Source organism: Muntiacus reevesi, chromosome 15 (genome assembly GCF_963930625.1).
Source record: "Muntiacus reevesi chromosome 15, mMunRee1.1, whole genome shotgun sequence".
Classification (NCBI taxonomy): Eukaryota; Metazoa; Chordata; class Mammalia; order Artiodactyla; family Cervidae; genus Muntiacus; species Muntiacus reevesi.
The window spans coordinates 54,719,165-54,737,068 of NC_089263.1; the positions used below are offsets into that span (position 1 = coordinate 54,719,165).

At 38.2% G+C, this 17,904-nt stretch overlaps 1 protein-coding gene across 3 annotated transcripts in view; it reads left to right on the forward strand.

Moving 5' to 3' along the window:
- The window catches only part of UNC79 (unc-79 homolog, NALCN channel complex subunit), a 207,120-nt gene that overhangs the window by 42,023 nt on the left and 147,193 nt on the right, over positions 1-17,904 (forward strand). For all 3 annotated transcript variants that reach the window (XM_065906592.1, XM_065906594.1, XM_065906593.1), the window contains exons 5-9: positions 1,223-1,287; positions 6,791-6,879; positions 7,498-7,538; positions 10,067-10,095; positions 17,111-17,340. In XM_065906592.1, coding sequence (XP_065762664.1) covers positions 1,223-1,287; positions 6,791-6,879; positions 7,498-7,538; positions 10,067-10,095; positions 17,111-17,340 — 454 coding nt within the window. The remainder of the gene's footprint in view (positions 1-1,222; positions 1,288-6,790; positions 6,880-7,497; positions 7,539-10,066; positions 10,096-17,110; positions 17,341-17,904) is intronic.

Consider the following 17,904-nt stretch of genomic DNA (forward strand, 5'->3'; position numbering starts at 1 on the left):
TTGCCATGAAGTGATAGGACCGTGTGCCATGATCTTAGTTTTCTGAATGTTGAGTTTTAAGCCAAATTTTTCACTTTCCTCTTTCACCTTCATCAAGAAGTTCTTTAGTTCCTCATTGATTTCTGCCATTAGAGTAGTATCATCTGCATATCTGAGGTTTAGAATATGGCAATTTAGAAAAATGTTCACTTTCAAACATGTAATCCTATGACTTTTTTATGGTGGAATATTGTTAACTAAGTGCTTTGGGCTATAGAATCTTCTGGATGATGATAAGTAGTTGTAATTCTTGTTCTGATCTGTCTCAGTTCTCGTGGTTCTTGTCTTCACTCTGTGTGTATACTGTGTTGAGGAGTTGGGTATGAACAAACTAGCAGAGGTTTAGACTGTGGGTAATGTGTGAAACTCAGTTCGATCCCTGGGTTGGGAAGAGCCCCTGGAGGGCATGACAACCCACTCCAGTATTCTTGCCTGAAGAATTCCATGGACAGAGGAGTCTGGTGGGCTATGGTCCATAGAGTTGCAAAGAGTTGGGCATGACTAAAGTGATTTAGCAAGTACAGCATGTGAAAGAGGTGCATTTCATGTGGGCAAGAAACTCATCTTTTCAGTCTCCACATTTTATGGGATGGGGTGGGAAATGGAATGGTGACATATCCACTTGTAGCAGTTATTATGAATATGAAAACTTCTTGGTGCTAACAATCTAGGCTATTTAGCCTAGTATGCTATAGTGAAAAGAACAGAGTTTTGAGAAGCAAGAGATATGTGTTCTAGTTGCAGCTTGTCACTTACTAACTCTGTGGCCATAGCAACCTAACCTTTTAAATTTTAACTTACACATAAAGTGAGGTTAATAATCTGCTGTATCTCTCCCACAGAGTTGTTTGGAGGATCAAGTGCAACCATAAATGTAAAAACTTCTAAAAAATTTACTAGGCATATCATCATGTAGTCATATTATGGTATCATCATGAAGTAATATTATAGTTTCTGGGTATGCCACCTTACACTAGCTTATCTTCCCAATGGGAAAATGGATGGAGTTGTGATGTGTTTGCTAAATTAGAAAATACTTCATAGATTAAAAAAATAATTATTTTAGAAAACCTGGTGATGGTTCTATTTAGGAAAAGGAAAAGTAGTGAAAAAAGAATTTGTTTTACTTAGGGCACAAATACTTTCAGTGAGAAATGCTCATCAGCTATGCTTTGATTTACAGCTTGGAACCCCATCCACTGCCAGCACATCGAATGCCACAATGCAATTAACAAACCAGCCGTGAAGGTACTGTTTTACCAGACCTGGGGCAATATTGTATTGTCAGTAGTGAAATTACCAGGAGCAAATTCCTAAATGAAGGGGAGATTGCATCCTTTTCTGTAAAGCAGAAGCCTATTTTCTGTGGTAGTCTCAGATTAGTGTACTCTGCTTTGATCTGACTGTATTTTGGTGGGTTGGTTCAAGACAGAGCAATGCATAGTGGTGTCTGCAGATTTGGCTCTGAGTTCATAGCCAAGTGCTGTAGGAAACTGGGATAGTCACCAGAGTAATCCTGGTGAAACACATCGTCCTTGACTGGTTTCTCTTTGGGGTAATAAACTCAAAGAGATGTACTTTGCCCTGTTTTGATGTGTTTGCTACAAATTATGAGTGGTCTAGTGTATTATTATATGAATTCAAAGTCATAGGGCAAAAATAGATAAATTTGTGAAGTCTGAGCTCAATTCACAAATGGGACTTTTGTTGAAATGACTGAGAGGTTGTTGGATAGCAAATACACAGAAAATTACAGTAGAGGTAAGGGAACAGTGGTTTAGAAAGGTCAAGTAACTCTCCTAAGGTCACACAGCCTGAACCAGGTACCTTGACTCTCAGCCTTATTCTTTTTCTAAAACATCAAATTGGTTCTGTCCCATTATGACCCTGAATCTTTGAAGTTGAATATTAAGAAAAATGATCACATCACTTAACAAAATTATTCATGATATATTTGTCAGATACAACAGTTGGATAGAGAGACCTGTGTCTGGATTTGCAAAGGTTAAGTTTTATATTACGACAAGTGAGAATTAGGCCAAGTGACTAAAGTTCAAGTTACTTTTTAGAACCTGTTGTCATTGGAGTTTGCCTCCCTTGTTCTATAGATAGGTAGATAAATAGGCTGTGAAGATTACCAAATACACACAAACAAGATGGGACTGTATAATAAAGAAGGTATTTCGAATTCATTGCTGAAAAAAATGTACTCAGTAAAAACTGTTGATGTAACTGGCTATATTTGGAGAAAAACAAAACTGGTTTCCTCTCTTACCCTTCCAGATGAATCAAAATTAAAACACTTAAAGAAAAGAATTAAGAACATGTATGAGTAAAGAATATTATAATCTTAGGGTGGGAAAGATTTCTAAGGACAGCACAAAAACCATAATCATTAGGGGAAATAATGATAAATGTGAACATATTAAAATTTTAATTAACTCTATAGGAACATTGTTAGTCGAGCAGTCATGTCTAACTCTTTGCGACCCCATGGGAAAAAAAGATTACCAAATAATAGAAAAATAATATTATCATTTTATAGAAACAGAGTAGAAAAGGTAAAATGAGATATAAAAAGTATGAATGGAACCACAAAAATATAAATGAAATAAAGTATGTGTTTCATACACCAAAAGTGGAAAAGGAGTGCCAGTCATCACATCGTCATCTAGACATATCTTACCAACAAAGAACATCTTTGTGTTATTATGCTTTATCTTTTCTTTTGATGAAAGCAAATTGGATGAATTTATGCTTCCTGGTGGCTCAGATGGTAAAGAATCTGCCTGCAGTGCAGGAGACTCGAGTTTGAGTCCTGGGTTGGGAAGATCTCTTGGAGAAGGGAATGGCAACCCACTCAAGTATTCTTGCCTAGAGAATCCCACGGACAGAGAACCTGGCAGGCTGCAGATCCTGGGGTTGCAGAGTTGGACATGACTGAGCAACTAACACTTCCATGCTGAGAAAGAGCAGGTGAGGGTAACCCGACAACGGCAGCACAGTCCTCTCCCCTCCCACTATGTGCACCTTTCCGCAAACGTCCATAGACGTTTGGGGCTCACAGGTACTCTCTGGTGTGAGGACATTTTGAGCTAAACACAGATGAGTTCGAATGTTATTCACAGAGCTCAGCTTAATTCTTCACAATGGTGAGACTTTCACGGTTCCCCTGGTTTCTATATCTGTCTTTTCTTCTTTCTGCCTGAGTCACAATGCCCTCTTTTGGTTTACCCAGACATCAACAGAAAATCTGTCTAATTTTCCAGTTATTTTTACTTGATTTTATGTCAGGCTGCATTCTGATTAGAAATGGTTTTTGGCTTCCTTCCCACAGAAATCATCATGAATTAGAAATTCTCCCTCTCTTCTAGGCACAGTCCAGTCCTGTCCTCTGGACCAGCCTCAATTTTCTCACAGGCCGTTCCCTATAGCCAGTCCTCCAAAATAAGCCAAACCATTCTACCTTCTGTCACTTTTAAAATAGAGGTAGAATTCACATAGCATAAAACTGACTGTTTTAAAGTGGACAATTCAGTGGCATTTACCACATTCACAATGTTATGCAACCACCACCTCTATCTAGTTCTAAAAAGTTTTTCTCATCTGCAAAAGTTTACTTTCTCAACCCTAGTTTTCCTAAAGAATTTCCTCTTGCATTTTTGCTCTATACTTCCCAGAGAGCTAATATTCTTACTGACGTGTCCTGTGCTGGGGCTGGTTTTACCACAGGTCTGGCTCAGGGTTGCTCTTTCTTTATGATATGAGCACTCCCCAAATCCACGGAGATATGAGCATATGACAATAGATCAAGTTACCCCAAATTCAGAAGCTTATAGAGTAATGTTAAATGAGAAGAAAATTATGAAATTACACAGTATGATGCCTATTTAGCTTAAAAATTAGGTGTAAGGATTTTATATTTACATTCACAGTGAAAAGCAACTGATAATGCTCATTAAAATGGTACTAGCGACTGCATTGAGATGGAGAGTTAATGAGTTATTTAAATTTTCTTCCTTCCTTTTCTCCATTTTCTGAAGCCTCTGCCTTGGGCATGTATTATTTTTATAGACAGAAAATAACCATTTTTAAATGTAACAGATCAGTCAGATATGAACATATTAATATGGTTGTAAACTGATCTGTTCAGAGTAGAATGGGATTGACAGTACTAGCCACAAATCTAGTTATGGGTTATGTTAATTCATTTAACATGTCAGAGATCAACTAGCTAATCACTATTAACTATTTATAGTTATAACATCCGAGGAGTTTTTTGGAGGGAGTGGAATGAAAAAATATCTTTGTCTAACCGAAGTATCAATGACACAATAGAAATGACAGTAAATTAACTATACCGAAGAACAGGTCCATATAGGGTATTTGGGAAAGCCTCGGGGAAAATGGATTTATCTTCACAAAAAACCCAGTATCTCCATAACAGAGAGGCATAACACTAGGCAGCAATTGTTACCAAACTAAACTTGGGTTGCCCCACCTGCATGCAGTAAAGCTAAAACTACTGATACCAGGTTGTGGTGAAGGCAAGTGCAACGTTTATTGCAATGTGCCATGCAAATAGTCTGGGACAGGTAGTGCTGAAACAGCAAAGCGTTTTCAAAGGCCAAGTGAGGTGAGGGAGCTGGAGGCGATCTCAGGGTCTGTGGTCAGCTCGAGCACAATTCTCCGACTGGTTGAAGGTGGGGTAACACAGCAGTGTCACAGGGGTTAACATTATCAATCCTTAGGCACAGTACATCTGGGGCTATGTACTCATGATCATCAAATAAACTTCTTCCATTTGGTGGTGGTTTTAGTATCTATAAAACAATCTGAGAAATGTTCATCAGATACTGTTATCTGGGTAACTTCAGAGAGGAGCTACAGCAGAAGACTTGGGGGAGGTGTCTGTCTCCGGAAGGCCCCATCAGGTCCTGCTTGGTTAAATAATAGTGAAAGTTGTTCAGTCGTGTCTGACTCTTTGCGACCCCATGGACTATACAGTCCATGGAATTCTCCAGGCTGGAATACTGGAGTGGGAATCTTCCTTTCTCTTCTCCAGGGGATCTTCTCAACCCAGGGATCAAACCCAGATCTCCCACATTGCAGGTGGATTCTTTACCAGCTGAGCCATCAGGGAAGCCTGGTTACATAATAATTTGCCAAATAGAAAAAATATTATCTATTTTTTTTTTGCAATAGGTTACAAAAAAGTAAGAACAAGAGCCAGAAGTTATGATAGATTCTAAAATGAAAGTATGTTGGAAATATGGTCCATTATATCACACTCTGCTTTTTGGTTTTACCCAGTCCTACTTGAAATATCACCTTGTGAAATATTTGGATCCCAGATAATTACCTTACACAGGAGTCAGCCACGGCTATGGCTACGGCTCTCAGCCAAATCTGACATGCTGCCTGTTTTTGCAAATAAAGTTTTATTGGAACACAGCTATGCTCATTTGTTTATTCATTGCCTCTGGCTGCAATTACAACAGCAGGGTTGAGTAGTTGTGACAGAGAATGTATGACCCACAAAACCTGAAATATTTACCCTTTGGCCACATGCAGAAAGTTTGCCAGTCCCTGATCTGACATGCCAAAAAATGGTTATTTGTTGCATCAAAGGAAGCATGAGTCTTACCTAAGGAAAATTTTCACACTGGGCCTTTAGCACCAGGGAATATATAATTTACAGATTTTGATGGTATAATTATTTAAATTTAGAAATTCTAGCTCTTGCTTCTCCAACCATTGAAACTCCTAAGGGTTTTAACTTTAAATGACAAGCTGTTTGGGTTATAAGTTCAGTTCGCGTGTCCTTTTAAATTGGTGAAAAAAAAGAAAAACAACAAAAACTAAAGAAAAGGCAGAGTGAAGTTTTAGAAGAATTTGTGTCCTAGGTATGTTGACTACATACTTAGCTATAGCATGGATTGATTATTATTTCTTAAAGGGCAGGAACAGAACTCAAAATTTCTTTGGTATGTCATAAACATTTAGACTGATGCAAAGTACAAAATCCAGTTTGTCTTCGAATATTTTGTCCATTTGATTTAAAACATCCAAGTATTTGAAATATCCTAGTGATCACTTAACATTAACATTTTTCATCTTTGTACTTAGGCTAATGAAAATAGCCATAAATAATTGAACAGAATACTATACAGTTAAACAAACTACAGATCATATGTGGACAAAAAGAAAACAAAAAACACCTGAAAGTGAAAGTTGGATATCTAGATTTTAGATTCCAGAGTAAGAAAAAGGAATCACTCAATGTTAGATTTAATGCTAAATTTTCTGAATGAAGTCTATTGAGAAGCAAAATTCTCTACTGCCAGCATTCTGCTAACAGTTATGATTTTTAAATCTTAATAATGCATTTTCCTATTCCCAAAGAGAGATTACTGTGTTTACCACATTACAGAGGGAATTACTGGGTGAGTAATACAGAAGCAATTTGAACAGCCACCGAATGAGATGATTTTTTATCTTTGTAGAATGAGGGTGCATTTCTTGACACTACTTGTTTCTTGCATTGCAAATAACAGGAGAAATGAAAAACCACACTAGTCACATTTAAATTGCCGTATTGGAAAAACAGTCTTAGGTTGAATGGGTTTTACTAAAGAATGTTTATTCTGCTTTGCTTTCGAAAATCTGTTACTGAAACATTTATGTCCTTGACATACGGGACATGATAAACGGAGCAAGAGAGTTCATTCTGTCTTTTCCTGTGTTTCAGATGTGTATAGACCCCTCCTTGTCTGTAGCTTTGGGTGATAAACCACCCCCATTGTATCTCTGTGAAGAATGCAGCCAGCGGATTGCAGGGTAGGTACAGAAAAGGCAATCTAATTGGGCTACGCTGAGAAGAATAATCACTTCGTCTTATATTGATTACGTTACTCTCATTTCCCATTAGCCTCTCAGTTTTTTAAAGGTTAGCTTGTCAGATATTTAATATATAGCAAACTTACATTTGAAAAGACATCAGCTTTGAAATGTTTCAGTATTTCTCTCCATGTGACAAAAGAAAGCAATTCCGCTTAATAAAGCAGCTCCGATTTTCAAATGACCCTGTTAAAAAGGCCACAGTGAAAAAGGAAAGAAAGCTGTGGTTTTCAAACGTGACATAAAATTCATATGAGTTTTCTGTGCTTGTTAGTTTCACAGAATCACACTCAGCTTTCTACAAATCATGCGTATTTTGGTTGACTTAATTAGCATCTGGAAAATATCATTTAAAGATAACTGAATATGATGAAGTGCCTATAATTTATAATTTAACTGGAATGCATTAGACATTTTAGAAGTTTATTAGGATAGTGCTCTTAATTACATCTCCTTTCTTTTAGAAGTGTTTTAACAATAGCGTACAGCTTATAAACATTCATGTGGAAGGGTAACATTGCAGAAAGGCTCAAAAATGGATTCTATTGTTCTTTATAGGGACCACAGTGAATGGCTGATTGATGTTCTTCTGCCGCAAGGTATGGTTTACTTCAGGAAGGATGAATATTAAGTAATTGTGATGGTATAGTTGATTTGTCTCCTTTTGTACTGTTTTTATTTTACAAAGACAGCAACCAAAGTATTATTTGCTATGAATATTCATTTATATGAAGCATTGTATCAATGTCTTGGTTGTAATATACCCACACATGAATATTAAGGGAAGAAGTATTACTTCTACCAAAATTAAGGATAGGTGTTGGAATCGGGATTCTGTATAACCAAAGCTGAATTCTTTCTTAAGGGATTTTTCTGTGTTGCCAATGATATGCTTGCTGTGCCAGGCCAGAAAGAGAATAAAAAACATCAATGAGAAGGGCATTGAATAATGGGTCTTTCTTCTGCCACTGTTACTAGCTCTGTGTTTTTAGGGAAAATCATTGAATCATTTTGAGTGTCAGTTTCTCCTTCAGTAAAAATGGGGATAAATAAATATATCTGGCCCATCTCAGTGAAAAGATGAGATTGTAATGCTTGCAGTTTGTTAGAGTTCTGAAAGCTATGCCTGGTAAGCTAGCAGGTTGAAGACAGAACATTTCTCTATGCATGGGGAGGCAGATATCCCAGTCCCCTAACTGCAGGCTGAAATGACCAGGAAAAATACTCAGGAAAGCAGAAGAGAGATGAACGGTGGAAAAAGCTGGGGGCATACTGAGTATAGATCAGACACGCAGCAGGAAATTGATCTGTAACTTCAGAGGTAGATAATAGAAGAACTTACATGAAAGAATTTACGTGTAAACACTTTATGTTAACTAATTTCAATTAAAAAAAAAAAAACTAAAGGAATTTGCTTGATGATAATTATACACCATTTCTTTATAGCTTAACTCTATATTAGATTATCTCAACCTTAAGAAATAAATTATTTAATGAGTGCTCTGCATTTGTAAAATGAATCAATAATGTCAGCCTCTATATCCTTCAAAGAGACATTAAAAAATTTATATAAGAATATCTGTAAAAAGATTTGGGTTTACATGGGTAAAGGTAACTTTTCCCCTCTTAAATTAGGCTACCTTGCAAGTGAACTTCCAGTGCTCTGAGGTAAAACCCATAATCAGGTTCTAAATTACATTTTAAATACAGTTAAGTCCCCCTACATACAACCCTTCCAGTTGTGAGCTTTCAGAGATGCAAACTTGTGTTCGCATGTCCGATCTCATAAGTTAGTTCACATGTCTGAAATGTCTTGGGTGCATGCATCCTCCACAAGTGATTGCATTTTTGTGTACTTCATTGTATAGTACTGTATTATATAGAGTACAATAGTACAGTATCTTTATTTCAAGCCCAGAATGTCTGGAAGCAAGCATAAAAGCAGTGGTATATGCAGCTGATTGTGTTAGTTGGGTACCTAGGCTAACTTTGTTGGACATGATGAACAAATTGGACTTACCAATGCACTCTCAGAGTGAAATGTGCTTGTATGTAGAGGACTTATTGTATAGATATGTTGCTGAATTCTGGTCATCTCCAGGTGATATTCATCTGTTGAAGAAAATTGATAATAACTTTTCATTACTTATCCAGAGAGATGACCCACTAACCTCAGCTTAAGATAAATGCCAGGATATCAAACTGTTAAATAACCATTAATTAAACAAAATCTGTTTTAAAAACTGAGTTGTTAATCTCATTGATTTGGCATTCACTAATTCATAATTTCCAGATGGAGTTTGGGAGACATTTACCTTTGATTTTGTTAATAAGTTGTGATATAGGCTATTAGCAATGGTTTAATTTATTTTTTGAGCACTTACTATTTCAGGGGAAATGTTAACAGATTCTTAGAAAAATTATTTTCAAGTTTTATCAACCACCAATTTTCTTGGAGATAATTGGTATGCCTACTAAAAAGAGTTTTATCCATTTATTAAACTTAATCCTTAAGTACTAAGGTAGTTTGACAGCCTTACTCCAACTGACCTATCCATGGGTTTGAAAGATGTTTTCTCTTAATAAGCCTGCAACTGGTTTTGCACTAGTTAAGGACTGATGTTAGTTGATAGTTTGAGTCTAATTCATTTAAGTTATTAAGTTTTTTCCTACAATTCTGATATAGCAAATCATCTCTATAGTGAAACTTTATCACATCAACTCAGTGTCATAGCATAATGGAAGAGCAGTAGACAGGGAATCCAGAGACATTTCTGGATTGATTGATCTCTACCTTTGATAGTCTATATGACCCTGAAGAACTTGTAACCCTCAATTTTGTTCTCTGTCAAATGACTAGGTGAGATTAAAATTATTTGATCTGAATTCTAAGTCATATCTGAGAAGGTTGAATTATTTCTAAGACTAGGTAAAGTCTTTGCAGCACACAGGTATTTTTAATCTCATTAAGAATGAGTAGATGATAATTCATGAGACAAAGGAGAAAGGTGTTTTGGCCAAATCTGGAGGTTGTTTTACTAAGCTTGTTTTTACTCCTCTTCGTGGCTGCCCTTATTTAAAACGGGCTCTCTTTTTTGTTGATATTTTGTGTACCTTCCCCTTACAGCTGAAATATCTGCTATATGTCAGAAGAAGGTAAGAGCAAACCATCTGTGTGGTGAGGCATGATTTGCTGTGTTTGTATGTAAATTCATTCATTGACATCTGTCTCATTTCTGCACCATGGTTTCCCAGTATGTACATGTCACTGTTTTTGTGAAGGGGGAAAGGAAATTATTCAGCATGCAAGATTGCTATGTCTCGATGGTCTCTATTTCCATTTCTGCTTTTGCTTACCCATCATATGCACAGTGTTTCTGAAAAATAATATGAAATAAAAGCATATGTGTAACTCTGGGGTAGAAATCTGAATACAAAAGTGAATGACAATGCAACTTAATTTTGGTAAATGATGATCTTGTTTGCTAAAAATCTTTATTGTCTGGAAGTGGAGTGCAAGTGGTCCAACACTTGTGTGTCAAAAACATAACCAGACCAAATATATATATGGAAAGTACATATTTATATGTAAGGTGAATGATATCTCTAGTTAAAGATTCTACCTTCAAATAGCCACTGTCCATGACACTTTCCCTGAGCTATTTCCACCTTATTTTCTTGCTCTTGTTGAGAGGTACAAGAGAAGGTAGTATGATGTCATACAAAGAACTCTGGACTGGTTGATTGAGATATTTGGATTCTGGTCAGCTGTCTTCCCATCTAGCTATGAGATCATGTGCATGTCATTTAAACTTTTTAGGAGTTTGTTATGAGTGGGTACCTTTGGAGGGCTGTTTCAGTTTTCTTTTGCCATGTAATAAACGATCCTAAAATGTATTAACTTAGAACAGCAAACATTTGATCACAATTTTGTGGATCAACTGCCCTGCCTACGCTCACCTAAAAAGTTCTCTTGACAAACTTCTAGGCTCACTCAGGTATTTGCAGTCAGTTAGTGGATTTGCTGGCAATTGACTGGTCCCAGGTGACTTTACTCACATGTCTGGAGCCTCAACTGAGATGGCTGGAATGGTTGGGATGACTGGGGTGTCTGGCCCTCCCTCTTTCCATTAGGTGTCTCATCTTCCAGGAGGCTAGGCTGGATTTGTTCTCAAGGTCTGAGTGTTCTGAGAAAGTGAGAGAGGAGGCTGCAAGGCCTTTTGAGACTGAAGCTCAGTGGTAGCCCAGCATCACTTCTGCTGCATTCCATTGACCAAAGCAAGTCCAAAGCACAGCCCAGTTTAAACAAGTGGGCAAATAGACTCCTCCTCTTTTAGAGAAGGAGCAGCAAGAATTTTGTGACCATATTTAATCTACCACAATTCACCTTCTGGACATAATTACTTACATTCTTTCTATATGACAAATAGTCTTACCACCATACAAGACCTCCAAAAGTCTAACCCGCTTATGGCTTCAGGCTTCAAGTCCATTGTCTTGTGATCTGCATCTGGTCTGCTCACTGGTGAAACCCTTCAGGTACAAATTTTCTTGAACCAGAGACTGGTGAATTAAAAAGCAAGTTATGTGACCTCTACATACCCAACACAAAATGGTGAGACAGGGATAGGATGACAGCAGTAGACCTCTGTTCAAAAAGAGAAGGGCAAGCAGATAGCTGTTACTAGTCTGTAGCAACTCCAGCCATGAACACATCAGCAGTTTTTCAGTCTCCAGAGATAGCAAATATGCCTTGATTAGCATCTGATTTTGCTTCCTGGGAGTAGTTTCCTAATTCACTTCTGTCCTGGGATCTTTCCTCCACTCTCTGACATGTTTCCTTTTTAATAAGAAATAACCCATGTTGCAACCGAGTCACTCTCTCGGTCTGCCTCCTGCTGTAGAAATGGGGCTCCATAGACCATTGTGTCACACTGTGTGTGTCCCTTCTAGTCTGCTGGTGGTGCTTTTACTAGTACGCCTTTCTTTAAAACTTTGCGGATTTTCTGTGAATCTCATTGGAGTTCAATGCCCTCAAAGCCACATCTGTATTTCTTTCTGAGACAGTTCCTTTTATATTGTGGGCATTTCAGTCTGCCCTTAACATTATTAGAAGCTATAGTCTAGCTGAGACGCTCAACTGGGCATCACCTTATTTCTTTTGGAAGTTTTAACAAAGGATCATAGTCATTCACCATACTTTTGATTTCATTTTTATCCTGAGGCTATTTCCTACTTTGAGAATCTTTTACAAGCTGGAGAGACTAGGATGAGAAACAGTTTTATTTTCTAAATCGACATTTCCTGGCTTTGGTGGTATATCTAACATATTTGACACCCACAATGGATCATTTTTTAACACTCTCCTCATTTATGTGACAAAATTATTTTCAGTAATAAGCTTAAAGTTAGCACATTTTATTACTTATTCTTTAATAAATGTATTTTATATGGAAGTTCATTTTGAGAACTTTTATTTGGTTCATAATAGATCAGAATATTTCAAGCTTGCTTTGGGCAAAGCTTGTGTCTTTACCTCTTTCAGTACTAGATATTGTACATTTGAATTGTAGGTTTGAAATAAATGTCAAGATTGTATCAAATACATTGTAAATCAACTATATTACAGTAAAAAAAAAGAGATTATGTCAAATAAGCATCAAGAGACAGACTTTTCTTAATTTCATTTTTGTTATTCTATGACACCACTTGAAATTACTTATTTATGTTTAAAATTCTAAGCAGTGAGGATTTCTCTGGTGGTGCAGTGGATAAGAATCCACTGGTCTGGGAAGGTTTGATCCCTGGTCTGGGAAGATTCCACATGCCATGGAGCAACTAAGTCTGTAGACCATAATTCCTGAACCCACATGCTGCAGCTACTGAAGCTTCTCAACAAGAGAAGCCACTACAATGAGAAGTCCACGCACTGCAACTAGAGAAAGCCTGCACAAAGCAACGAAGACCCAGTGTAGCCCATAAATAAATAAAATTATGAGAAAAAATTCCAAGAAGTGAAACAGAGTGGTGTGAGTGAAGATATGGAAACATACCCAGCTGAAACTGAACTCAAGAGAAATCTCTCTGGTTTATTTTTGAAATGAATGCATGTAGCTGAGTTCACAGCGTTGAGGACTGTCTGTGGCTTGGAAATATATTACCCCAGGTTTCCCACATTGCAGGCAGATTCTTTACCATCTGAGCCGCGAGCGAAGCCCTATTTAAACTTAGTAGGTGCTGTACAGAAATTAACACAATGTTGTAAATCAACTATTGTTGTTGTTCAGTTGTTCAGTTGTGTCCGATTCTTTGTGATGGACTGCAGCACGCCAGGCTTCCCTGTCCTTCATCATTTCCTGGAGCTTGCTCAAACTCAGTGAAGCCATCCAGCCATCTCTTTGTCATCCCCTTCTCCTCTTGCCTTCTGTCTTTCCCAGCATCAGGGTCTTTTCCAGTGAGTCGACTCTTTGCATCAGGTAGTCGAAGTATTGGAGCTTCGGCTTCAGCATTAGTCCTTTTAATGAATATTCAAGATTTGTTTCCTTTAGGAATGACTGGTTTGATCTCCTTGCAGTCCAAGGGACCCTCAAGAGTCTTCTCCAACACCACAGCTTAAAACCATCGATTCTTTGGTGTTCGGCCTTCTTTATTGTCCAACTCTCACTTCAACTAAAAAAAAAAAAATTGAAAAAACTTAGTAGGAGCCATAGCAATTGTTTAGAACTTTGACCAACCAAAGGTTATTTAGGGGCAAAGTATTTCATCACTGATATTATTTAGAATTGTTGGTACGTGGTGATAAAGCAGGTTAGGTTGACTTTAAGTTTATATTCTATATAAATATTCTCCACAACAAAATAATTTCCATAAGCTTTAAAGGCTGTTAATTTTGTGAATTTTGAGTATAATTTACTAGGAAAATGAAATCTCAAAAAACTCATTTTGTAGTACATTTAAAAAAAAATATTGATGACCTGTGTTATGCAAAAGATTTATACTTTTCTACTCCCGCTAATATGTACGAAGAAAAAGCAAGTCTTTAGACTCCTTAAACCTGTGGCCAAAATGAAGGTCTCTCTTTGATACTCTAAATTTTGTACTCTCTACTTGTAATTGTTGCTTTTTTGTCTTTGCATTATAGACTTAGTAGTTATTATTTGCCAAGTCTGCAACAAGACTATCACTACTGTGTGAACTTGTGAATGTGACCTGCATACTCCAAGCAAAACCTGGTCTTAAACTTCCTCTACATAAAGTCATCACATTCTCTAGATGATTTTCTTTGTTCCTGAAAGGGTGATAATTTGTATTAGTTTTTACATTTGTTCTACAGAAGAAACATTATATTTGTATGTATATCATCAAAATATTTAAATAAAAAGATGATCTTTGTGCAAAAAAAAAAAAAAGTTTATATTCTAGATACTAATGTATGCAGTATATCCAGATGCTACCTAAGGAATAACTCAAAATGTAGCAGAATGAAACAACAACTGCTTAATTATGCTTTTAGATTCTGAGGGTCAGGGATTTGGGCAGGGCACAGTCCATAGCCTATCTCTGCTTGATGATATTTAGGGCCTCATTTGGGAAAACTAGCAGCTTCCCAGGTGGATCATTGTTAAAAAAATCCACCTGCCAATGCAGGAGTGTGGTTTGGAAGGTCTCCTGGAGGAGGAAATGGCAACCCACTCCAGTATTCTTGCTTGGGAAATCCCATGGACAGAGGAGCCTGGTGGACTGCAGTCCATGGGGTCACAAAGAGTTAGACACGACTTAGTGACTGAGCATGCATGCACGCACTGGGGAGACTTGAATAGCTAGGGGCTGAAATTATCTAGTGGCATCTAGATCATATGTTAGGGCTCTGGGATGGGGTGACTTGAAGGCTGGACTTAGCCAGCCCTGTTGAGTAGAAACTGACTACCTCTCCCTATGCCTGGGCCATGACAGAATCCCTAGAGGGGATTAAAGCTTCTGAAGAGAGAACTTTCTCAGACCGCAAGGTGGAAGCAGCATGTCATTTTAGAAATTGCCTTGGCAGTCGTACGAGTATCAGTCTACCACGTTTTCTCGGTTCAAGCCGGCACAGCCCATCTAGGTTCAAGGCACATGGAAGTCTATCTGAGGAACCAAACCCAAAGAGCCTCAACCACCACTGGACTTAATTTAAATGAAACCACCTTGAACCTCCGGCTAGGAATTTGCATGTGGAAAGAATGTAAATAATGTGTGACCAGGGAATAAGATAGGAGATTGTAGGTCTTAAACATCAGGACTTTATTATAGCTAGTGACTACCCACTAAACCCATCTGTTCTGTCTGTTAGTTCTCAGTCATGTCTGACTCTTTGCGACCCCAAGGACTGTAGCCCTCCAGGCTCTTTTGTTCATGGGATTTTCCAGGCAAGAATACTGGAGTGGGTTGCCATTTCCTTCTCCACACTAAAGTCATATCCACATTCTATTGTTTATGTAACAGTGGGAATCCCAGAGGAACAAAGACTAGTTACAACCAAAAGGAAGAAATAAATGCTAACAATACACTCTGACATAAACCATGCTGCTAGTGATGTGGTTTGGTTTGGTTTGGAGAAGCCCCAAACCGGTAAGGATTGATGTGCTTCCAGAATGGAACTTAGTATGTCAAAGAGAAAGAAAGAGCACAAAGCAAGAAATATACCTCACTTGGAGAAGTCAGGACTGACTTGGATATTGAAGAAGACGTAGGCCTTGGTACAGAAGAAATACACTGTATTTTAACAAATAATTTTAAAAACGTTAATAAAAGGGAAAAAAGATCATAAAAATTTAAACTTGCTTTTATGATTTATTGACCTGAGTCCTGTTCAGAAAATGAGATTTCCCAGCACTTGTATCCAAAGCCTTGTGCTAAAATCGAAGTGGAACAAGCCTTACTTTGAAATGATTTTTCTGATAGGCAATTCAACACACGGTCAATGTCTGGATGTAGGTTTTGTACTTGCTTTCTTCTTTCTTCTGTTCCCCCAAGGTATCTGTCATAGAAGGTTCTCCAATCTTCTCCAAGCCCTGACTTCATAATGGCTTAGGGTACTATTTCTCTGATTCCATATTTTAAAAAAAATGTTACTGGATAATAGTTGATTTACAATGTTCTGTTAGTTTCCTGTGGACATTCAAGTGATTCAGTTATACATATACATATAATCATATTCCTCTTCAATGTTTCCATCTTAATAAGCTCTATCAAAAGGGTGAAATGCTCTCTGACATGAGCTCTTGAGTGTGCGGTGGTGGCATCTCTAACAGGCTTGGGCACACTTTTATGGAGAGGTCAGGGATATTTCCTGACTGCTCCTCAGGTTACTTGATGTGGGCGCGGGTGCTGCCTCGCCCCTCTGCTTCCTGTCAGGGCAGCTCTGATAATAAACCGCCCTGAACTCTGGATCTCTCTCTTACACTGCACCGTTTTGCACACTTCATCTGTTGATTCTTTTTCTGTAGCTGATGTTCAACAGCTGCGTCTATGCATGGTTATTACTGTGCTTAATGTTCCCATGTTGTCAACTGACATATTCTTTAGGTCTTGATAGAAAGCGTGCTGGTGGGGATGGGCAAGCCCGCTTCTGGGGCATCAGCTGAGCACAGCACAGCTCTGCACCTGTCCTTGAATGCATCAAGGACAGATGAGCTGTGATGGAAATGTGCTCTTCAGGAGATGGATAAAATAATTTTGAAAGTTTATTTTAGGGTTTAAAATTATTCGTTTCCTACCCTGTTGTGCTGTGCTATGCTTTCTCTGGACAACAGTTTTCATTTTTTAAAAAATATTTCAAAAAAAAAATATTTCTGCTGAAAACTCTTGAAACACTAACTTGAAATAATCTAGGAAGCACCCCCCACCCGCCATGCCACATGGCCGAGGTCACATTATAGAGGACTTTTTAACACAGTTTCATGCATATTTAGAGAGTTTCTACCATTCAACACAAATAGAAACCACTTCTCACCTTAATTTTTAACTATGACTGAAATCTAACTGGTTAGAGATGAGCTGCATTTTGGAAACCAGTGACACTTCAGGAAAGTCCTGCCTCTTCTAGTGGCCCTAGAAATTTCTGTTTGTTCCAATTATTAGCCCAGTTTACCTAAGTGATGACTTTTAATTGATTTCCCTCTTCTCCTTCTAGAACTGCAGTTCCCATGTTAGAAGAGCTGTGGTCACCTGCTTTTCAGCAGGGTGCTGTGGTCGTCATGGAAACAGGCCTGTTCGGTACTGCAAAAGATGCCACTCAAATCACCACAGTAACGAAGTGGGGGCCGCCTCAGAGACCCACCTCTATCAAACCTCCCCTCCACCCATCAACACCCGGGAATGTGGCGCTGAGGAGCTTGTCTGTGCCGTGGAGGCCGTGATTAGGTAACAGGGTCGTTAGTAGTTTTCCCTGAAAACTGCCTTCTCTCTGAGCCACCCTTTCCCCATTGAGATGTGCACATTTAATTCAACTTCAAGAGCCCTCAGCCAGACAGCTCACTTTCCACAATGTTGCAGTGATGATGTTTTAATTCACTCATTCAACAAATATTTTTATGGAATGCCAGTTATGTGCCAGGCATGTGGTAGGCACTGGAAGACAGAAGAAAGTGAAATATGGTCTCTGCCTTCAAGTTACCCGTGCTTCTGTAAAAACAGAAGCATGAATTTGCCAGCCAAAGTGGTGAGCACAGTGACAACACAGAGATGGGGCTCTCAGGGAATGGAGAGGAGGTGCTAGTCAGAGAGAAGGGGTGGGATAGAGGTGTCCCAGACTTGACCGTAGCAGCAAAGGGTGGGAGAACTCTAGATAATTCTGTATTGGAGTAAACCAGAAGGCTGTAGAGTAAGATGGACCAGATCCTGCAAGCAGCTGGCTTTTTCTATCACATGAAAAAAGGGAGTTTTACAAGTGATAATCTCTAGACTTGTTCTCTTTTTGTATACTGT